The following is a 19,101-nucleotide window of genomic DNA, read 5'->3' as shown; positions in this document are numbered from 1 at the left end:
GCCAGTGAGACTGCCGACGTTGGTAAGCTCTCACAGTTTGTCGACAAAACATCTCTATGCTGACAGACCACTATCATTCCTCCAGCATCACCAACATACGATCCAATCGTAACACCAGCATACACTACTGCAGCCTTTGGAATCACCTACCTTCGTATGTTTCTCAGCGATTGAGACACAAGAAGCGTGCGGATTTGCTCAACAGTCGTTTACTTTTTCCAGCATCACCAACATCCGATACAGGCAGTTTCGTCACTCCAACTGCAACAAACACCGCTGTACCAAGTACGATCACACCTCGTTTATTACTTTCAACAAAGATTCCTCTAACACGAACGCACAGCGCTAGAAACACCATACCCAACAGAAACAGCAGTCCCAACCGATATTCCAACCAGTGCAGTCAACGCAGCCCCTACAGAGGTTGTTGCATCACCAGACGCGGTTAAAGATGTTGCTGCAACCACTGCAGCAGTCGCTACGCCAACACCAACCCCAACCGACGAAGCCGTGAAGCCATTCTTTAACTGGTGGAACAAGCACAAAGCAGGACAATGAAAAGGTGTGTAGTAAATTGGATTTTGAATGAGGATGACGTTGTAGCTGACGTGTTTGTCATAGTATTTAGCCCTGACGTGACACACTTAAAGCCTCATCGTCATAAAGAGAGAAAAGAACACGAAATAACTCATATGTAAATTCTTGGAAGCTGCATAGTCGTATACCTTGTAGAAAAGGGGGAACTTTTGAAGGAAGGGAGAACGTGTTTGGCTGGAACAACATGATTTTCTTGGACACATGCCCTTGTTTTTTTTTGAAATAAAATGGACATTTAGCCTATTATTCTTAATGTGATAATGTGAATAGTGAAAACGCGTCAGGAGCTGTCCTTGTTGGTTTGCTGCCTTGAAAGTTTGGTTGGGCGGATGAATTGTGGGCTTTGTTTTCTGTGGTGTTATAGGATGAAGAGGCGATGCGGAAGGATCTGGCTAGTTCAGAACTGGGATTCGTCCATCAAGTATATATTGACACGTAATCTACTCCCCCTTCGTTGTGTTCCTTACTAGACTCTTCGAGAAACCTCCAGAAACTTGACATGGGGCTGAAAGTGACGTGACGACTCGAGTTTTTCTGCAAAGCTACGAAACATAGAAGGCGTGGATCAAACACCATATAACCAAATAGAAGGCGACACCAACCAGCATCCACACAAAACCTATAGCCAGCCATGGTTCGCATGGACACATATATAATGCCTGTTTATGATCCCTTTGAAAACGTTTTACTCGTCAACACGCATACCAACCATGTCATAACAAACAATGCCAATACCAACTCGAGTCGCCCGGTCAGCATACCGAATAGCCCTCGATCCAGACGCATACCCATACACGATGCCTCCTCGCCACGAAACCTGTCTCGATCAACCTCGACGGATTTATTCACCAGCACATTTCCATCACATGACAATCACAACATTCTAGCGTCATCGTCGGATGCATCGAATAAACGGATTCTCTCATCGTCTACCGCATCAAATATATCTATAAATGGTTTGAATCATCTTGGGTCAAGGTTGCTGCGGACTCCACGGGATGTATTGTTTGATCTGCTGGAGAGTGAAGACTTTATTATCAGGGATACACCTGGGTACGTTTTTTGTTTCTTATTCAGTAATATTTAATTGTTCCGATCGTTTTATACTGCTGTTTCATTATCTGCACGTGTCGTTCATAACACACCTCATACAAACACCAAACTTCAACAAACTAACCACACCTTTTCAATCTCTAGATCGGGTGACTGCCTCTTTGAAGCCCTCTGCGACCAGCTCTCCGACTCTGGCTACTCTCGAGCCAACCACCTCAAACTACGAGCCCTCATCGCTCGTCACATACTCATCAACCCACACATTTACAAGGATATAGTCGTCATGTCATCAGACGATACAGATAAAACAGACCAGGACGAGCTCTTCAATCGGTATATAACACGTATATCTACATCCGGAGAACTAGGCGATGCTATCTGTATACTCGCCTTTACGAGGTTGTTTGTGAGGGATGTGGTGGTACATGTCTTGGATAGCAAGAGCCAGGGGCTGTCGACGATGAAGTTTGAGGTGCCGGAAGATGTAGTTGGGAACCGTGCAAGTACGTGTCATTTGGGATGGTACCCGGGATCGGTCGAATCATCAAATCACTATTTTAGTGTTTTGCCACCAACGTCTTACTATTAGGGAGGGATGGACATTTATTATAAGTGGGGAGGGAGAATTAGAGGACTTTTTTTGGGGAGTGGGCCTGGGTTATAATAATAATTATCTTTTGGTACAAACAACACACTAGCTTTTTCTCTATTTTTGGGGATGAGTGTATATAGAAATCCTCCTTTGTCAAATAACCCCCATTCTGTCGCAACCATAAAACAATAATAAAATAGTATCACTGAAACTATCTATCTTGCGATAATGTTTACGTGTTAAGACAAGGCGTAATTTATACAACTGTTTAAAAAGACGTGAAGGACTACTTTGACAAGAAATCCGCATCACCCTTCTGTGCAAAAGCACGATTCCTCTTAATCATATCACTGCCACTAGTATTGGCGCTGTTATACACGCTTCTGTGCATGTCCATACTAAATCCTTGACCCATAGATCCAGACTCCTTCAATCTCTTTTTACGTGCTTCATCATCTACTGCATCTTCAGCCTGCTCGGCTTGCTTCTGAGAATAGACTCGTTGTTTACGTTCTAGTTCATGGGAATCAGCTGCTTCCATCATGGCTGCTATTTTGGCTTGTCGCTCTTCCTCCTGCTTCTTCTTGTACTCGTCATCTTTTGGTCGTTGTGGTTGTAGTCGTGTCGGTGGTGGTGGTGGTCTGTTACTATTACTATGATTGTTTCGATCATCGTATTGGTCTCGACGACTATAATCATCTCGACGAGGATAATCCCGATTAGAAGCCCCGTTTGTGTATTCTCGACTGCCCTTGTATCGATCTCGCCTGTCATCGTCAACAAGGTGTCCATTATTACTATTATTATACCGACTGCGGGAATCGTCTCTTCGTGAATCTAGATCAGCGGCAGCTCGTCCTGCATAAGGTGGTGGAGACCTTTCTCTTCTAGGAGGAGACCGTTCTCTCCTAAGGGGAGACCGTTCTCGCGTGGAAGGAGAAGACTCTCTCTTAAAACGATCCTCTATAGAATCAGACCTCCTTCTCTTCCTCTTACTACCACCATCATCACTATGATTGTCATCGTCATCATCCGAGTGATGTCGCTTCTTATCCTTTTTATGTTTCTTCTTCTTTTTCTTATCTGAATCATCAATGCCTAATTCTTCTTTGAGTTTCTTGGTACGTATGGGATTGGACATGACAGCCTGGATTGAAGCTTGTTCACGCTTCTTTATGGCGAGGAACGGGTCTTCGCGAATTTTGGATTGGGTGTCTCTGATGGTGTTTGCTGTCATTCCGTAGACTAGACGGGCTGTTGAGTCGAATTTATCGTTTAATGTGGCCTGTAGAGAGTGGGAGTATGTGAGCAAGAAAGTGGTGGGCCATAGATTTCTAGGTTTCTAAACATGCAAACCTCTGGAACAAGTTGCTGAGATTGGACAGCGGCATCTGAAAACTTGTCTACTCTCTTCTTTCCCAACAAGTAGGCTTCCTTTTCTTCAGCTACGAGTGAAGCGTTTCCACTTGGACCAGCAGCATACATCCAATCTAATCGTTCACTTCGTTTTCTAAGTAGAAGATAAACGCATGAGTATGCGTAGAGAAGTCATTAAAGGACTTTAAATAAAGCAATATATCTTTATTCTAGTTGCAGTACCTCAATCCAGCAGCCTCTTGCAATTCTTGCAATTCCGCCAATTGACGTTCCTCTTCTTTTTCCTTCCGTAGCTGGTCGAGCTTCTTCTTTTCGTCGTCGGCCTTGCGTTCCAGTTTCCATACTTTCTCGATATTCCTTAATGTCGCTGGATGCCATGACTTTTTCAGATTCTAAGTTTGGAGAAATGTCGGTGAGAATGTTGATGTGCCTAATGTTGTGTGTTTGTTGAATTCGAAGTAAAGGTGGACACTCAATGCACTAGCGGATGCACTATACTTACCAGATCTCCACCTCCCATAGCTTCTTATTCCTCCGCTCTTGGGTTTTGGACAAGATTTGAGGTTTTTAGTGGGTTAAGACTTGCACAGTCAATCAAGAAGCAAGACTATGAAATCAATTCAAGTCAAACATCCTATTTCCCATTTCGTGAATTCACGTAGAATCATGTCTCAAAATCGCGTACGGGCTATATCACAACGCGGCCAAATCAAGTGACATCAAATCCCTTCACATCATTCACTCATTTCGGGCAAAGGGCTGCGCTAAGGAGATAATTGTCGGGAATACGACTCCAGCCAATCAAATATCACGATTTCTTCAGTGACCCTGTGTTTTACCCTTCTGGAGATTATTTATTTGTCGTGTTTCTCTCAACCCAAAAGGCCCAACGCCGAATTGTTTAAAACAGAGCACTTTAATTTCTCGCAAAACGGGGAGGTTGCATCGTCAACGTTTGGTAGGGTGTTGTCGGCGAGGTCATTTTGTTGCTTTAGGGATTCATTTGTCGTAAGTGTACTCGTACCATTGTTGAGTTTGGCTCGTTGTCTACCTTGCCGGCGCATAACACGTGGTGTATCAATCATTCTTAGGTTTATATTATAATGTCTATACCTTCCAACTCGTCTGTGGACTCATTATTGGCTCATACAAGGCCATATGCTACATATCATCACCCCGATGTCGCGTTTCCTCAACCACCATCACAACAACCACCACATTCCACGTATCACCCACAGGCACACCTTTCTGCTCATCATCAAATGATGATTCCACCACGAGGTGGATATTCGTCTCATGTACATTCACCAACTCGCGTTCCCTATTCGCCAACCAGGCTCCCAACACCACCTAATGCCACTTCCCCATCTCAGCACTACTATACATCGCATTTACACCATCACCATGACCATCATCATCAGCCACAGCATTATCACAACCACCAGCCGCATCACCACTATGAGCCACATCATCAGTGGCAACAGCATCATCAACACCAGTCTTTAGCAACACGGACACCACCACCGCATCGCTACAATCCTTATTTCACTCCTCCGTCCTCCACATCTCCAACATCATCAGCGGGTCTTTCAGCCTCTTCATATGCACCATCAACACGAGACTCGGCATCGCCACAGGAGCGGTTGAACCCTTTTGAGCAGTCACCCTCTTCGTACGTGGCTTCAACACCAGAAGGCAACCAAATCGACGAACTAGATCCTACCTCGGCAGCAAACACTTTACTATCTCTTCAATTTGCTCGTGTGGAAGGTCCAGTGTCTTGGACAAAAGAGGACGCATCAGCACATCCTGTGACGACCACGGTTATTAAAGTCAAGGAACAGGTTTCCATTACGACCACCCAACATCACCAACATCGACACCAACACACGACTCATTTCGGAACAACTCCAAATTACGTTGCCGGATATGAACCAAGTCGAGAATCATTTTCGAGAAAGCTGATTGTAGCAAGCGCATCGGTATCTGCAGCTGCAAGTCCCAAGAAGGTCAAGAAAGTGATCAAGACCGAGATATTGGATGGTGTTGCAATGACAGCTGCTGAAATGAAGAAGGCACAGAGGAAGAATATACCTAATGGTAAGCAAATCTCCCTCTCTCAAAAAAAAATTTACACCTCCATGACAACATTCTCTCACCAAACTTTCAATTTCACAGCATGCACAAATTGCAAACGAGCACATCTAGCATGTGATTTATCCCGCCCATGTAATCGATGTGCGTCCATGGGACGAGACTGTACCGATGCAGTACACAAACGACGAGGTCGACCACGATTAAATGGTGCCGGTGGAATTTCGTCTTCGACAAGCGAGACATTGGATATGACTGCTCAAATGCTGGACGAGTTTGCATCTCGTCGTATCGAAGTTTAAAAAAAGCAGTCCCAAAGTTCTCATATAAACAAGCGTTATCTACAACTGCACACACATTTCTCATTCCAAAACCTGTACGTCCCAAAAGAGTTCCAAGTAATGTTGATGCCATATACATATACATGGTTTGCTATGTGCACTACTGTTATACAAGCTGCTATATACAGCATAATCTGCAAAATTCAATCAGTGTGTATGATATCATCAGCTGTAGGACAATATATAGCTGGGAGATTGGCCACATCAATATTTGTCGACTTTTCCTCCTGCTTCCTGAAGAGATTATTCCAAACTGATCTCGCCATAGTACTATGCGCCAGTCCAGATGGATGAAAGCAGTCTGCAGTAGACAACATATCCAATGGCCAAGATTTCAATTCAATACCTTCAAACCCCGGATCAAGTATAACACCAAATGATGGGTCGTCTCGTGTATACGATGCAACTACATTCCTGGCACGTTGCCTGTACTCGTAAGCCAAATCATCCATCTGTCGTCTCGAGTTGTCTTTGCCCAGGAATGCACAGGTACATTCAAAGACAAGTCCCCCAGCCCTCTTGGCTTGACAAGACGGGATATTATGTGTTAAGTCCCATACTTGTGATACATTGAATTGTAATATAACATTAACGAGCACTCGTGGAATATTACTCCTAATATTATCCAGCACAGACGTCAGCATTTCCTGATATTCGTCGGGGGTTGGATGGTTGTTGAATGCGCTACATCCACTACATAGATCGTTGGCACCGATAAGTATGTTGATGAGTTTGTAATCATGAACGAAATCAATGTCGTCGCGACGAAGGATTTCAGTTTGGATGTATTCTAGTTCTGTTTGCAGGGTTGCGACTACGGCTCCTGACAGCGCCCCATTGAGCCCGTCCTGGTTTACGTTGCGGATTACGGTTGGGCATCTGTCTGATGTGCATATTTCGGCGACTTGGCTGCCTAATGAGTTAATAAAAGGGCCCGTTAGATACTTGTGGTTGGACAGTTTCGCTCTTTTGGCTGCCATTATCAGCAACGAGCAACACTCAGTCAAGATCGACCACTCGTTGCTTCATGAAGCGCCTGCTAACACAACATCGAACACAAACCTGTTGATGTTCCAACGAGTTCAGGTTGAAAATGACGTATCAGATTGGCCACTGTCACAGCATCCGAGTCACCTCCCATTGAAAAAGAGATCTGGATCCATCAGGCAAAGATTAATATAGTGTTCTTGGAGATCAAGATCTTAGTCTAGAACGTAGACTTACACCGCGATCTTCAAGAGGTATGACACCTAAAGGTCGAGTATTCTTTGCGGCAAAAGCAGCGGTCATAGAGTCTCCCAAAGCAGCTATAACCTTGAAATCTCCAATGTTGAGCGCATGCACTGATGTTGGTGCAGCTGATCTGCGATCAAATGTTGGGCAGAAGTGCCTGAAGGAGTATTGCAATGGTCGTGCAGTAGATAGACCCAATAAAGCAGCGAGTATAAAGCAATACAAATGCATCCTTTGAAATGTATATGCAACAAGTGAGCTGTATTCCTGAAAAGACAGAAGTTTTAAAGTCAGCTGTCAGGTGTCCCAATCAGGCAGTATTAAAGCAAAGAAGGTTGGTAACAGTCTCTCAAATATGTTTCAACTTGCCTGTATGAGTTCACCGCGACTTTGATCTCACTAATGTCTTGTTTATTCGTGAAAATAGTGTCGATGTCGATTCAAGGGAACTCAAAGACTCAAACAACTTACTGAAACCAGGCCCGTTGAATCAACTTATATCATTCTTTACGTGATATATCTGTATAGGGTCTCAATACTCCTTCCTTGTCGTCAAAACATCAGCACAATCCAACAACATTAATTTCTGTTGCCTCGAGTGTGAGGAGAGTCTAGGACGAAGGCTAAAGCTACTATATCAAGTCAACCAAACAAGAGCATCAATCTGGATCATAAACGCAGAACACCACTCTTTGAAACAATGTCGGCATACGGGCACTCGCCGAAGCAACAGCCAAGATCTCCTCGGCCACCTGTAGCTCAGTCAGTCAACGTCGTTTCGAATTTACCAGTAGAGAAACGTAGAGCAACATTAGTGAGCCACGATGATTTCTTCATCAACGAACCAAGGAGACTACCGGCTGCACCGCTGCCTCTAGTGAATGCCCAAGGACGACCCAAAGTCTCTAGAATTCTTGGCCCTCCAGCACCTCCGATGCCTCGAGACTCTAGATTTTATGATTTGCTGCAGAATTTAGATGTAACGAGAATCACAAATCGAGTATTGGCGTGTGGATTGCCGTGGAAGAATAGATCCGAGAAGAAGAGTAGAAGGAATAATGTTGAAGAGCTGGGTGTGTTTCTTACAGCTAGATATGGGAAAAAGTATATGGTCTGGAACTTGGCCGGTGCGTATCAAACGGTGATTCTCCGTTTGAAAAAGAGTGATTTTCGCTAGAAAGAGAGTGACCCAACGCTGAACTCATTCAAATGATTCTACAGGTGACACGTCTCCTGGTTATGATCCCGCACCACTCGATAATCAAGTCGTATCGTTTAGCATGACGAAAGCATATCAAATGAGCCTAAAGACCATATTCGATATCGTGAGGTCTATATCCTCATGGCTGGCCATGGACGGCGGGAACGTAGCGATAGTGCACTGTACGAATGGATACTCGAGGACGTCCGTAGTTGTAGCCTGTTATCTTCGATACGCAGACTTGTTTGAAGATACAGCCGAAGCCTTTCAATACTTTGTATCTAGACGAACACCAAACGATGAATCATGGATTACAACGTCACAGCGCCGATATGTACAATACTTTGAGAACATATTACTATTGGAGGGTGTACCGCCCAACCCATCGCCATTAAGATTACATCGAGTCATGTTGAATAGCATACCGAACTTTGATGGAATGGGTGGCTGCCAGCCTGGCTGTGAAATCTATCAGGAGGGCAAACTGATCTACTCTACAGCTATGCCTGGAGCTCAGCACGACGGAGACGAATTACCACCTGTATATAGTGATGGCTACCACATAATATTCCATATAACTCGGAAACTGCCGCTTGTACTCGAAAAAGACATTGCTGTACGAATCTTTCATTGGAGTGATCCAATCCGCAACCCGTCTCAGCTGACGACTATGGCTGGATTTAGTTTCCATACTGGATTTATGCCGAATGGACTTATAAGAGTAGCCATGCAAGATTTAGAGTTGGCGAAACGAGATATAGATGAGGGGAGATTCTCGACTGATTTCTCAATGGATTTGATATTTAGTGATTTGAGTGATGGGGATATTTCAAGCAGTGAGGCTAGACCTGTTACGTATGTAGACCACTTGGATCGAAGATTGTCGAAATGTCTAGTCAGACTCGTTAAGTATCATCATGTAAAAGTTGATGAAGGGTTACTCAAGTCATTAGAAAAGCTGGGGAGTACCAGAATAGTGGGTAAGTTGAGTCTACTTTTTTCCCCATCGCAAACGTTATGGTCTAGGCAAAGAAACCAACATCTCTGGAAGATGTATTGAATTTACCATAGAACTCACCATTACCCATATCTAGCTTCTTTGGCATTACAACGGACAAACAACAATATTCATGACGCTCATGAATACATATCGTCAGTTTTAAACAAGTCTAGTGCTACTGCAACCATCACCAAGGAATTAGCACAAATGGGTCGTGAGGTGTCGTATAGAATGAGGCTATCTGATTCACCCGAACCAAAAGCTTCAAGGACAATACAGGATCGTCCAAATCGAGGCAATTATCATCCTGCGCCATTAAGAGCAACCACTGATCGACCTGACTCCCTATATACGATCGATGGTGCTGAATCAGACTATGGTTATAACAACAATAGCAGTAGTAGCAGGGACAATTATGATCAAGCCCTGCACATGAAGTATAATAGTATCATGTCAGAGACGGCTCCGTCTAGGCCACAAAAAGATGCTCGAAGAAGAGGAGATGATGATCGATCTAGTGTGTTCTCATCTAGTTCTGCCGGGTCTACAACGAATGTTAAGACTCGGAAACTCCGGGAATTATTAGCAAGAGCTAAATGGGATGATTATTTAGCTCCAGAAACCAAATCAGCTTTTGAAGGTTTGGACGAATCACAGCAAGCTGAAGTGCTTGAATCCGCCGTGAGAAGAGCACGAGAATCCTTACTGCTAATGAATGAGGAGGATGCCAATTATGGATCGTCAAGTTATAATAATACCAGCAGTAAAACTAGAGGTCGAGCGGATTCCGAGACAGTCGATGATATGATTGCCGCATTATTAGCATCAGCACGTGGAGAACGTACCCTCAATCAGGATTTAATAGAGGCTGCATCAGCAGCAGCCAAACAAGCTGAATTGTATGGTGGCTCATCTAGTGATGTATTTGCGGAATTAAAGGCCAAAACGGCTAGACGAACGAATAGCTCTGATGTGCTCGACCAAGATGAGATTGATCCTACAGCATCATTATCTAGGAATAAGCGGAAGAGCTTTAATAATGGCGTGCAGGATATGTTGCCCATAACATCACCACAATCGCCATCTAGTCGTGATGCCAGTATACCGCCACCACCACCTCCTCCTCCAGGAATGGATGGTTTTGGCGGGCCACCACCTCCTCCGCCACCTCCTCCTGGAATGTTTGGAGGTCCTCCCCCGCCACCGCCACCTCCAGGAATGCCGGGAAGTGCACCTTCGTTACCACCTGCAGATGCTAAACGAGTGCGAGCTAAATTGCATTGGAACGAAATTCGTGATAATTCCGTCCTCGCAGGTTCTGTGTGGGCTGATTTAGGTGATCAGGGCGATGATTTGTCGTTGGATGTGAAGAAGTTTGAAGGTAAATTATCTGTATGTCATGGCAGACTCGTTTTTTGGTTTTGTCCTGACCACCATTTTGCGTTTTTAGAGCTTTTCGTAGTTACCAATGATAAGAGCAAGGCCAAGATTGAAGTAAAGCCAAAAGAGACCAACAAGTGCGTATGCAGCGAGATCCCCGATGACTTTTTTTGTCTTGCCAATTTTGACCTCTATTTCACATTAATAGGTCACCCGTGTCGTCTGTATTGGATATGAGACGAGCCAATAATATTGCTATTGGAATGTCAAGATTCACTAGACGCGGACTGAATGCTGAATTAATTGTAAAAGCATTACGAGATCTGGACGAGTCATTACTAGATGGTGACGATTTGATTGCACTCGATCAACTCATGCCAACACCACAGGAACGGTCAATGTTGGAATTATATATCTCGTCTGGTAAAAGTGATCAAGAACCACTATCACCACCCGATCAATTCTTAGCTGATATGATGAAGGATAAGGATGTCACCATGTATAAAGCTGCCTTCATGTTCAAGGCATCATTGGATACAGATGCCACCGATATACAGGCTAAAATGTCCAAGATGACAGAAGTCGCTGAACATTTGAGACAATCAGAGAATCTGAAGACTGTATTAGCTTCTGTCTTGAAGCTTGGTAATTTATCCAACTATGATTATGGGGCATCGAATGAACGCCATGCTCCTGCACGAGCCCAGGGGTTTAAGATTGAAGCACTAGCCAAACTGAAGGATGTAAAATCAGCTGATCGAAAATCTAGTATGTTGACATTTCTAGTAGAGAATCTGCGATTAAGTCGCCCCGACGTATTAGATATAGCAAATGAATTTGCCGATCTAAAAGTAGTACGATTTTACGATACTCGGGAAATCGCTGGTCAACTCGGTCAACTCGAAAGTCAATTGAATGGAATTACGAATTATAGATGGGCATCTCGTGAATATAGTGACAAGATTGCCCCCTCTGTTGAAGAATGGAAGAAACGAATCTTATTCATACGCGATCAACTAAACACCTTTAAGGTCGCATGGACGGATGCAGTCAAATACTTTGGTGATAATCCAGCCGACTATCAGCCACTATATGATAAACCACGTGGTGGAGATTCGTTTTCGAATAGTGGGAAGGAGCCCAGTCATTTATTCTCAACGTTGGATTTGTTTTTTCAGAGCTTTGCTGAAGCTGTTGCTCTTGATAAAAAGAGGAGGGACGATGCCGAACGGGCTATAAAGAGAGAAGCTGCGAAGTTGGAGAGGGAGGCTACGTTAGGAAGAAATCGTGGGAAAAGTGCTGGAGAAAAGACTTTGCCAATGCATGGTTCTAGTAAATCTGTTGATTTGGTTGGTGGTGGTGGTCAATCATCGTCTTCTTTAAATCAGCCTGCTGAGTCTAGTGGTCCAACTGGCAGTAATAATGGTAACAATAACGTTAGCCGACTACAGCCGCCACTGCCAGAGCCTGAAGAAGTAGTGGAACCTCGTCAAGATGATGAAGATGAGATATTTAAGAGAATTGAAGGTTTGGGATCAGATCCATATCAGAAGCTGGAGGTGCCTGGATTGTGTCCTAACTGCTGTGAGTATCCTGTCGCAAAAAGTGCGTTTTTTGCTCGTTGCTCACACGCTCGACCTTATGTTTAGATATGCCATTGGAGGATTGTTTTGTAAGTGTACATTGATGTTCCTTTCATGTCTACTGGTCAACATTGGAACTAACACGTTCTTGATCGTTTTAATAGTGCACATTCTGATCAATTTACTGTTTTACATCACACATACCCCATATAAGCAGTTTGTACCATATCAGTCACAATAGCATTAAAAGTTTTAAATGTAGTGGTAAAGCCAATCTTCGTGTTTCGCTCTCTCGTCATCTGATTTGGCAGTTTCTACAATGAAACGCCGTGTTTGAAACAGGCGCAACTTGGAGACCACAGCACGTTGGCTGCTGCTTTGTGAAGATCGCTAATTTCTGAGCGATGAACTCCGGCTTTCTGGGATGCTTAACTGTCTCGAGAGTTTCTGCCACTGGATGTTTTAGAATTCAGCAACAACAGTTATTTAGTTCCATATCGCATTCATGGTTGAAAGCTGTATTTAACAGGTAAATTCATAGTCGATTTCGCCGTTGAATTGCTGCTTTGCCGTGATTGGAACTGAAAGAAATCCAAACATTAACTTTCAACATTCGTGTTTTGCAGATCGCACTTTAATCCAACATGGAGGAGAGGTATTTTACGTGCTGAACGAGCTCAATACTTATTGGAATGCTGACTGAATCCTGCTCAATTTTAGGCTTCACTCAAGACCACTCTAGATCACGACATTCCCCCTATAACAGCCTCTTCAAACTCGGTTTCGCGGTAATCCTACCATCTGCCACACTCGCATTCGCATACCAGTCATATACCAGCATATACGCTGAAACCAGTAGTCTGCAGCGTCAAAAACCATTACTAGAACTCAAACCTATTACAACAAACGAGCACCTTGATGACGATGATTCGCTCCACGATCTAGTAGAAGGAGGTGTCAAACCAGCACTAGACCCATCGACATCATCAACGTTAAAAGAGATTGCTAGAGCTGTAGCTCCAGATTGGGCATTATTGTTAGCCATTGTGTCTGTTACGGTTGCGAGTGCTGCATGTAATATTTTGACGCCTGTTGCTATTGGAGAGCTGGTTGCTGTTGTGCAGGGACTGATTAAAGACGGTGGTGGTGGTGCGACGGATTTGCAGGTTTTGAATGTGCCTGCGTTCAAGTTGATGGGGTTGTTTGCTGGACAAGGTACGCATACGATCTTCAATTCGGCAGTATTTTTTCGCCTTCTCTGTGACCCAACGGACTCATTCTGGAACCCTATTCTTTCTGCTATAACGTAGGACTCTTGACATTCATCGACGTGGCACTAGTATCACGTCTTGGTGAAAATCTTGCAACGAGACTACGATCAGACTTGTTCTCGGCGGTTATGAAACAAGAAATGGTGTGTTGAAAAGATGGAAAACAAAACCATCCTCGGACTTTCGCTCACGTAGCCCTGTTCGTTACTTACATGCATCATTTGCAGGGATTCTTTGATAATCACCTACAAGGCGAAGTCATTGGCCGTCTAACACAAGACGTTTCTGAATTCAAGCATACATTCAAACTATGCATAACTCAAGGCCTGAAATGTATAACTCAGCTCATCGGATCTGCCATCCAACTGTGGAGACTCTCTGCGCCATTGACATGGACAATGATAAAGATTATGCCGATTATATACGTCGGGATGAATTTCTATGGAATGTTTTTGAGAAAGATATCGAAGTCTGCGAGGGTTGGTGACTCGATTGCTAGTGGAGTTGCTGGCGAAGCCATTTCCAATATACGGGTCGTAAGGTAAAGCAGCGTTCTCGTGCAACTGGAGTTTCTGCAGGTGACAGCGGGACCTCTTTTCTGCTAGGGCATTTGCAGCTGAAGGACGAGAAGGAGATCGGTATTTGGAGGCTGCTGAATCATCTGCATCGTTGAATACGTATTTGGGATTTCATATTGGATTGTTCCAAGGTATTACATGTCACTGTTGGTCTTCAATGTCCAATATATAATTCGTTCGATCCTCATTTGTTTTAGGGTTGACCAACACGTCCATTGGCTTCATGATCCTCTTTATCCTGTATGGAGGTGGTGCAAAAGTGGCTCAAGGTGAGTTCTGCAAATAATATATATCCGGTCACTGCTCATGGTTTCTCACTGACTTTTCAAGGTGAAATGTCGGGTGGTCAATTAATGTCATATATGGTGGCAACTCAGAGTGCTCAGCGATCGGCCATGCTCGTTGGAGCGCTGTTCGGCCAAGTTGTCAAAGCTCTCGGCTCTGCTGCCAGAGTATTTGAATATATGGAAAGACAGTCAAGTATACCCATACAAGGAGGTCTGAAACCTGATAGCTTTAGTGGACATATTGAATTTAGAAATGTGTCGTTTGCGTGAGTGCCTTTGATCAGCGCACTCCTCGTTATGGCTTGCTCTCGTTGTTTTTTGATCTCAACTCATCAACTTGAATTGATTGTAGATATCCGACACGTAAAAATCAACTAGTTCTACAACGGCTCAATCTAGAACTACCTATTGGCAAAGTCGTCGCACTTTGTGGTGCCTCTGGTGCAGGAAAATCTACCGTAGCTCATTTAATTGAACGATTTTACGATCCAGATTCTGGAGATATACTTCTAGACAATATCAGTCTGCGCGATCTGGATCCAAGTTGGGTTCGTCAACAGATTGGGTATATATCTCAAGAACCGGTGAGTTCCTTGGGTTTGCTTTTGGGCGGAATCTGTGCAAAGCTACAAAAACAGAGACAACAGTATAGGAATTATTGATGTTCAGCATCTTGCGTTCTGCCATGACTAACGTATTTACCCTACCAATTGTTTCCATCATTTAGGTTCTGTTTGCCACCTCGATATTTGAAAACATTCGGCAAGTACATCTGTTTGTAGTATAAGACGTAGTCTGGATATCTGTTACACAAAACTCGTCATTTTGGCTGACTCGTTCGACCCTTAATCAGATACGGGAAGCCGAACGCTACAAGAGACGAGGTTGAGATAGCGGCTAAAAAGGCGAATATCCACTCCGTCATTATGTATGTTACGCCCTTTTTTATTATCGGTACTCAGTCGATATGATACCTTTTCGTATTTGGGGTACGATGTTCACATTTTCACCAAAAAATAGGACCTTTCCTGATGGATATGATACGCTGGTTGGAGAGAGAGGAGCAAGTCTGTCTGGTGGCCAGGTACTTTCGTCTTTCGCCATTCATTGTTTTTCGCCCCTCGTTTTTCTCGCCAATTCTGATTTTCATGCCTTTCATTGTCGAAATAGAAACAAAGAGTCGCAATTGCCCGTACGTCTCTCTTCACTCTCGGATCTGAGTCTTCTGATGGCTGATGGTATCTCTACATCAATTAGGAGCGATATTAAAGGATCCAAAAGTGCTTATATTAGATGAAGCGACAAGGTATGACCATTGTAACAAGTTTGAACGTGAGAGGAATTCAGCTGAAGGCCTCATATATCGTTTTATTAGTGCTCTAGACTCACAATCCGAGAAATTGGTCCAAGACGCTTTAGAGAAGATCATGATTGGGCGTACCACTCTTGTCGTGGCTCACAGGCTTAGGTATTTGAACCCTTTTTTGGCAACATTACAGAGCGCTGATTACAGCAGTGCTATCAACTCTGATTTCAGGCGTGTCCGACATTGTTTGTGATTTACTTGGCCTAACAAGCTTTTCAACTGCTTTTTAGTACCATAAAGAACAGTGATTTGATTGTAGTCTTGTCTGCTGCTGGTAGAGATAAACGAGCGGATGGGAATGTTGTAGAAAAGGGTATGACTGTTGTTGTTGTGATTTTGAAAGGCAAGCAAGAGTCGTTGAATTCATGAAAAACAAATGTATATAGGCAACCATGACGAACTCATCAAGAAAAAGGGTGCATACTATGATCTCTATTCAAGGATGGCTACCGCAGATGATGGAAGGTGAAACTGACAAGGCGATGTCCTTGTTCCAAAGTCTCGTCGTTACTAGATGGATGTTTTACCTTGTATGGAGTAAATCTGCTTCCATTAATAATATACAATATAACACATTCAATTTGAGCTAAAGTGCTGAATTCAGGCTTGTTTAGCGATTCGCGTCATTCTTTCCAACAAATAAAGGCTTATAGCAAGACAAAGTCGATGGCAAAAACGCAATGTCCAATACCTGGATATCAAAGCTAGTAGAAGCAGGTGCATACATTCATGACGGACTCCAGATACAAGACTTTCCTGACACTGGACGTGGAATTGCAACAAGTTCAAAATTGAAACATCGAGAACGAATACTTCACATCCCAGCCCATTTGACATGGTCTATCGATTCTGCCCGTGCTGATTCGAAAATCGGACATTTGATTACTGATGAAGTGTCGATAAACGATGCAATTGCCTTGCTGTTGTTGCATCATCGTTCCAAATATTTGGCAGCTGAAAAAGACGATGAAGAAGGTTGACCGAAGTGTTGCAGATGTTGGCGAATGTGATTTTCGAGCTGAAGCCAACTCAAATTCTCAGCTCTAGATTGGAGGATGCTTCACCTCAAGCACCTCCCAAAAGAATACTCAAGCACTCTCACCTTTGACTCAGACGAGCTCGCTATTCTTGAAGGATCAGTAGTCTACAGCACCACAAAACTGCTAGAAGATCAGATTGCCAATGATTATGAAGTGCTATCTCGTACAGTGTTATGTCACAAGGATTTGTTTCCACCTTCTTGTTGTGCGCTTGTTGATGTAAGGTTCTTGATCTACTTTTCTGGATTGCGCGTTGACACTGATTATTCGTTTGTTAGTATAAATGGGCTCTCCTTACAGTATATAGTCGATGCATGGACAATGTGAATCGAGAAAAGGATCGGAGGATGGCACCGTTTGCAGACATGTTTAATCATAGTGAGGAATCCGAGGCCGTTCATATGGTTGATGAGACTGGTATTACCGTGTTTGCGTCCAGAGATTATGAGTCTGGACAGCAAGTGAGTATCTCAGTTGTAACTTCGACAACATTTGTTTGTCGAGATTGATCCATTTTTGTCAGGTATATATAAGCTACGGACGCTTTGGAAATGAGAAAATGCTATGGGTGTATGGCTTCATAATAGAAAACAATCTACGAGACAGTTATCCTCTCGTACTCCACACGAATGAAGAAGCAGATCTATACAACGTCAAATCAGACTTGTGGAAACAAGCGAATTTGACACCAACATCAACAATCCCCTTAACTATGTCGAATCCTCTACCAGTTGAAATACTTCAATATCTTCGAATTCAACGGTTTAGGCCCGAGGTTTACGCCACGTCACGGTCCCAACCACCGTTTCGACAACTAGTTAGCTATGAAACCGAACACAGCATATTGGCGGACTTGAAATCTGCATTTCAAGGACTGCTGCAAGAGTTTAGGCCCCGGGATGAGTTACAGAGGATTTCAGAATCTGGTGCCAAGTTTACAAAACGATGGATGGCTGCCGTTACTGCGTCGAGTCAATATAATATCCTAGTAAAGTCGCTAGAGAAAGTTGAAAGAGAGATGGAGGTGTTACAATGTGGGAATTGTGGGAAGGTGGATGACCAAAACAAATACTGTAGTCGATGTTTGAAAGTGTTGTACTGCTCGAGAGAGTGTCAAAAGAAGGCCTACAAGGAACATAAAAAGACATGTGTGGCTCCATAAAACTGTAACTTTAGAATAGAAAGATGTTTTGCATGCTTTGGCTTTGAATGGGGGCATGTTATATACACGAAATACGACATTGTTTTATAGATATACTACTTAGCAAATATCCAAAATCAACATCACAATCTTTACTAAATTGAATTAATCACGCTGTCTACTACTTACTCTGCAAGATTGTTGGTCAAAATCCCATCAGTCAATATCGTCATCCTCATCTTGTTGTTGTTGTGGTGGATGCCCATAAACTTGTGCCGGATACAGCTGTCCACTAGTTGCAATATTCGTATACGATGATGGCAGCGGCAATGGTGGTGAAATTTCTACAACATGAGAAACCCGATTCGGATTCTGACTTTGTGGGTACATGGACCGTCCACTTCGAGGCCTTCCAGGCGCATTCAGATGTATCGGTTCAATTATATCTGCTGGCAGTCTACTTCCTACAGATCGAGATCTTTTTTTATCACGGGTTGGCGGTGATGGTGGATTTGGTTCCCTACTAATAGGTGATGGTGGTTGTGACGATGTCGTTGTTGGTGATTGTGGATAAGGTGGCTGGTATGGCTGGCTTGTATAGTTGCCTGGGATTCCATTGGGTAAGAATCCATACATGTTTGTCTGTTGCCATGGCAATGGATGGAGTGTATGGATGTGTGTTGGCGGTAGTATAAGCTGTCTAGTAGCTGAACTATTAGTATTATATGATGCGGCATGGAAAAATGATGACAATTCTGGTGCCGAATGGAATGTCGGTTGTTGAATCGGTGGTGGCATTGGGATTGACCAGCCAGAGTATGGCAAGAATGGCGTATAATACGGGTATTGAGATATTTGGCGAGGTGGCCGGTGCTGTGGGGGATGATCATAGTGTGGTATACTGGAAGATAATTGTCGGTGGTCGGTCGCTTCTGCGATACTACTATTACCAATGGACGCAATCTGC

The 19,101-nt window shown here is 43.6% G+C and overlaps 5 protein-coding genes across 5 annotated transcripts; 3 read left to right on the top strand and 2 right to left on the bottom strand.

The window, feature by feature from the left end:
- Positions 1-2,528: 2,528 nt before the first annotated feature.
- SmJEL517_g04401 (uncharacterized protein) lies at positions 2,529-4,139 on the bottom strand (the record flags this gene model as incomplete). The annotated part of the gene is made up of 4 exons (XM_031170329.1): positions 2,529-3,527; positions 3,599-3,752; positions 3,842-4,011; positions 4,122-4,139. The coding sequence occupies 4 exons, from the start codon at positions 4,137-4,139 to the stop codon at positions 2,529-2,531; spliced, it is 1,341 nt and encodes a 446-aa protein (XP_031023689.1).
- A 583-nt stretch (positions 4,140-4,722) lies between these two features.
- On the top strand, positions 4,723-6,015 carry SmJEL517_g04400 (uncharacterized protein; the record flags this gene model as incomplete). The annotated part of the gene is made up of 2 exons (XM_031170328.1): positions 4,723-5,719; positions 5,798-6,015. The coding sequence occupies 2 exons, from the start codon at positions 4,723-4,725 to the stop codon at positions 6,013-6,015; spliced, it is 1,215 nt and encodes a 404-aa protein (XP_031023690.1).
- A 182-nt stretch (positions 6,016-6,197) lies between these two features.
- SmJEL517_g04399 (uncharacterized protein) lies at positions 6,198-7,518 on the bottom strand (the record flags this gene model as incomplete). The annotated part of the gene is made up of 3 exons (XM_031170327.1): positions 6,198-6,967; positions 7,117-7,207; positions 7,279-7,518. 3 exons carry the CDS (start codon positions 7,516-7,518, stop codon positions 6,198-6,200), a joined length of 1,101 nt encoding a protein of 366 aa, XP_031023734.1.
- A 469-nt stretch (positions 7,519-7,987) lies between these two features.
- Positions 7,988-16,422, top strand: SmJEL517_g04398 (uncharacterized protein; the record flags this gene model as incomplete). Its single annotated transcript, XM_031170326.1, has 21 exons — positions 7,988-8,414; positions 8,509-9,468; positions 9,583-10,869; positions 10,939-11,005; positions 11,077-12,456; positions 12,518-12,540; positions 13,172-13,666; positions 13,762-13,865; positions 13,950-14,263; positions 14,328-14,431; positions 14,498-14,569; positions 14,631-14,853; positions 14,940-15,171; positions 15,315-15,361; positions 15,441-15,515; positions 15,608-15,671; positions 15,758-15,779; positions 15,845-15,893; positions 15,963-16,055; positions 16,184-16,266; positions 16,340-16,422. 21 exons carry the CDS (start codon positions 7,988-7,990, stop codon positions 16,420-16,422), a joined length of 6,204 nt encoding a protein of 2,067 aa, XP_031023735.1.
- Positions 16,423-16,633: 211 nt separating this feature from the next.
- Positions 16,634-18,155, top strand: SmJEL517_g04397 (uncharacterized protein; the record flags this gene model as incomplete). Its single annotated transcript, XM_031170325.1, has 4 exons — positions 16,634-16,928; positions 16,995-17,212; positions 17,272-17,454; positions 17,517-18,155. The coding sequence occupies 4 exons, from the start codon at positions 16,634-16,636 to the stop codon at positions 18,153-18,155; spliced, it is 1,335 nt and encodes a 444-aa protein (XP_031023730.1).
- Positions 18,156-19,101: the final 946 nt, after the last annotated feature.

The sequence above is a fragment of the Synchytrium microbalum genome (assembly GCF_006535985.1).
Source record: "Synchytrium microbalum strain JEL517 chromosome Unknown SmJEL517_scf0029, whole genome shotgun sequence".
Classification (NCBI taxonomy): Eukaryota; Fungi; Chytridiomycota; class Chytridiomycetes; order Synchytriales; family Synchytriaceae; genus Synchytrium; species Synchytrium microbalum.
The sequence above is the reverse complement of the archived record's forward strand: the minus strand, read 5'-3'. Positions and strand labels throughout refer to the sequence as shown.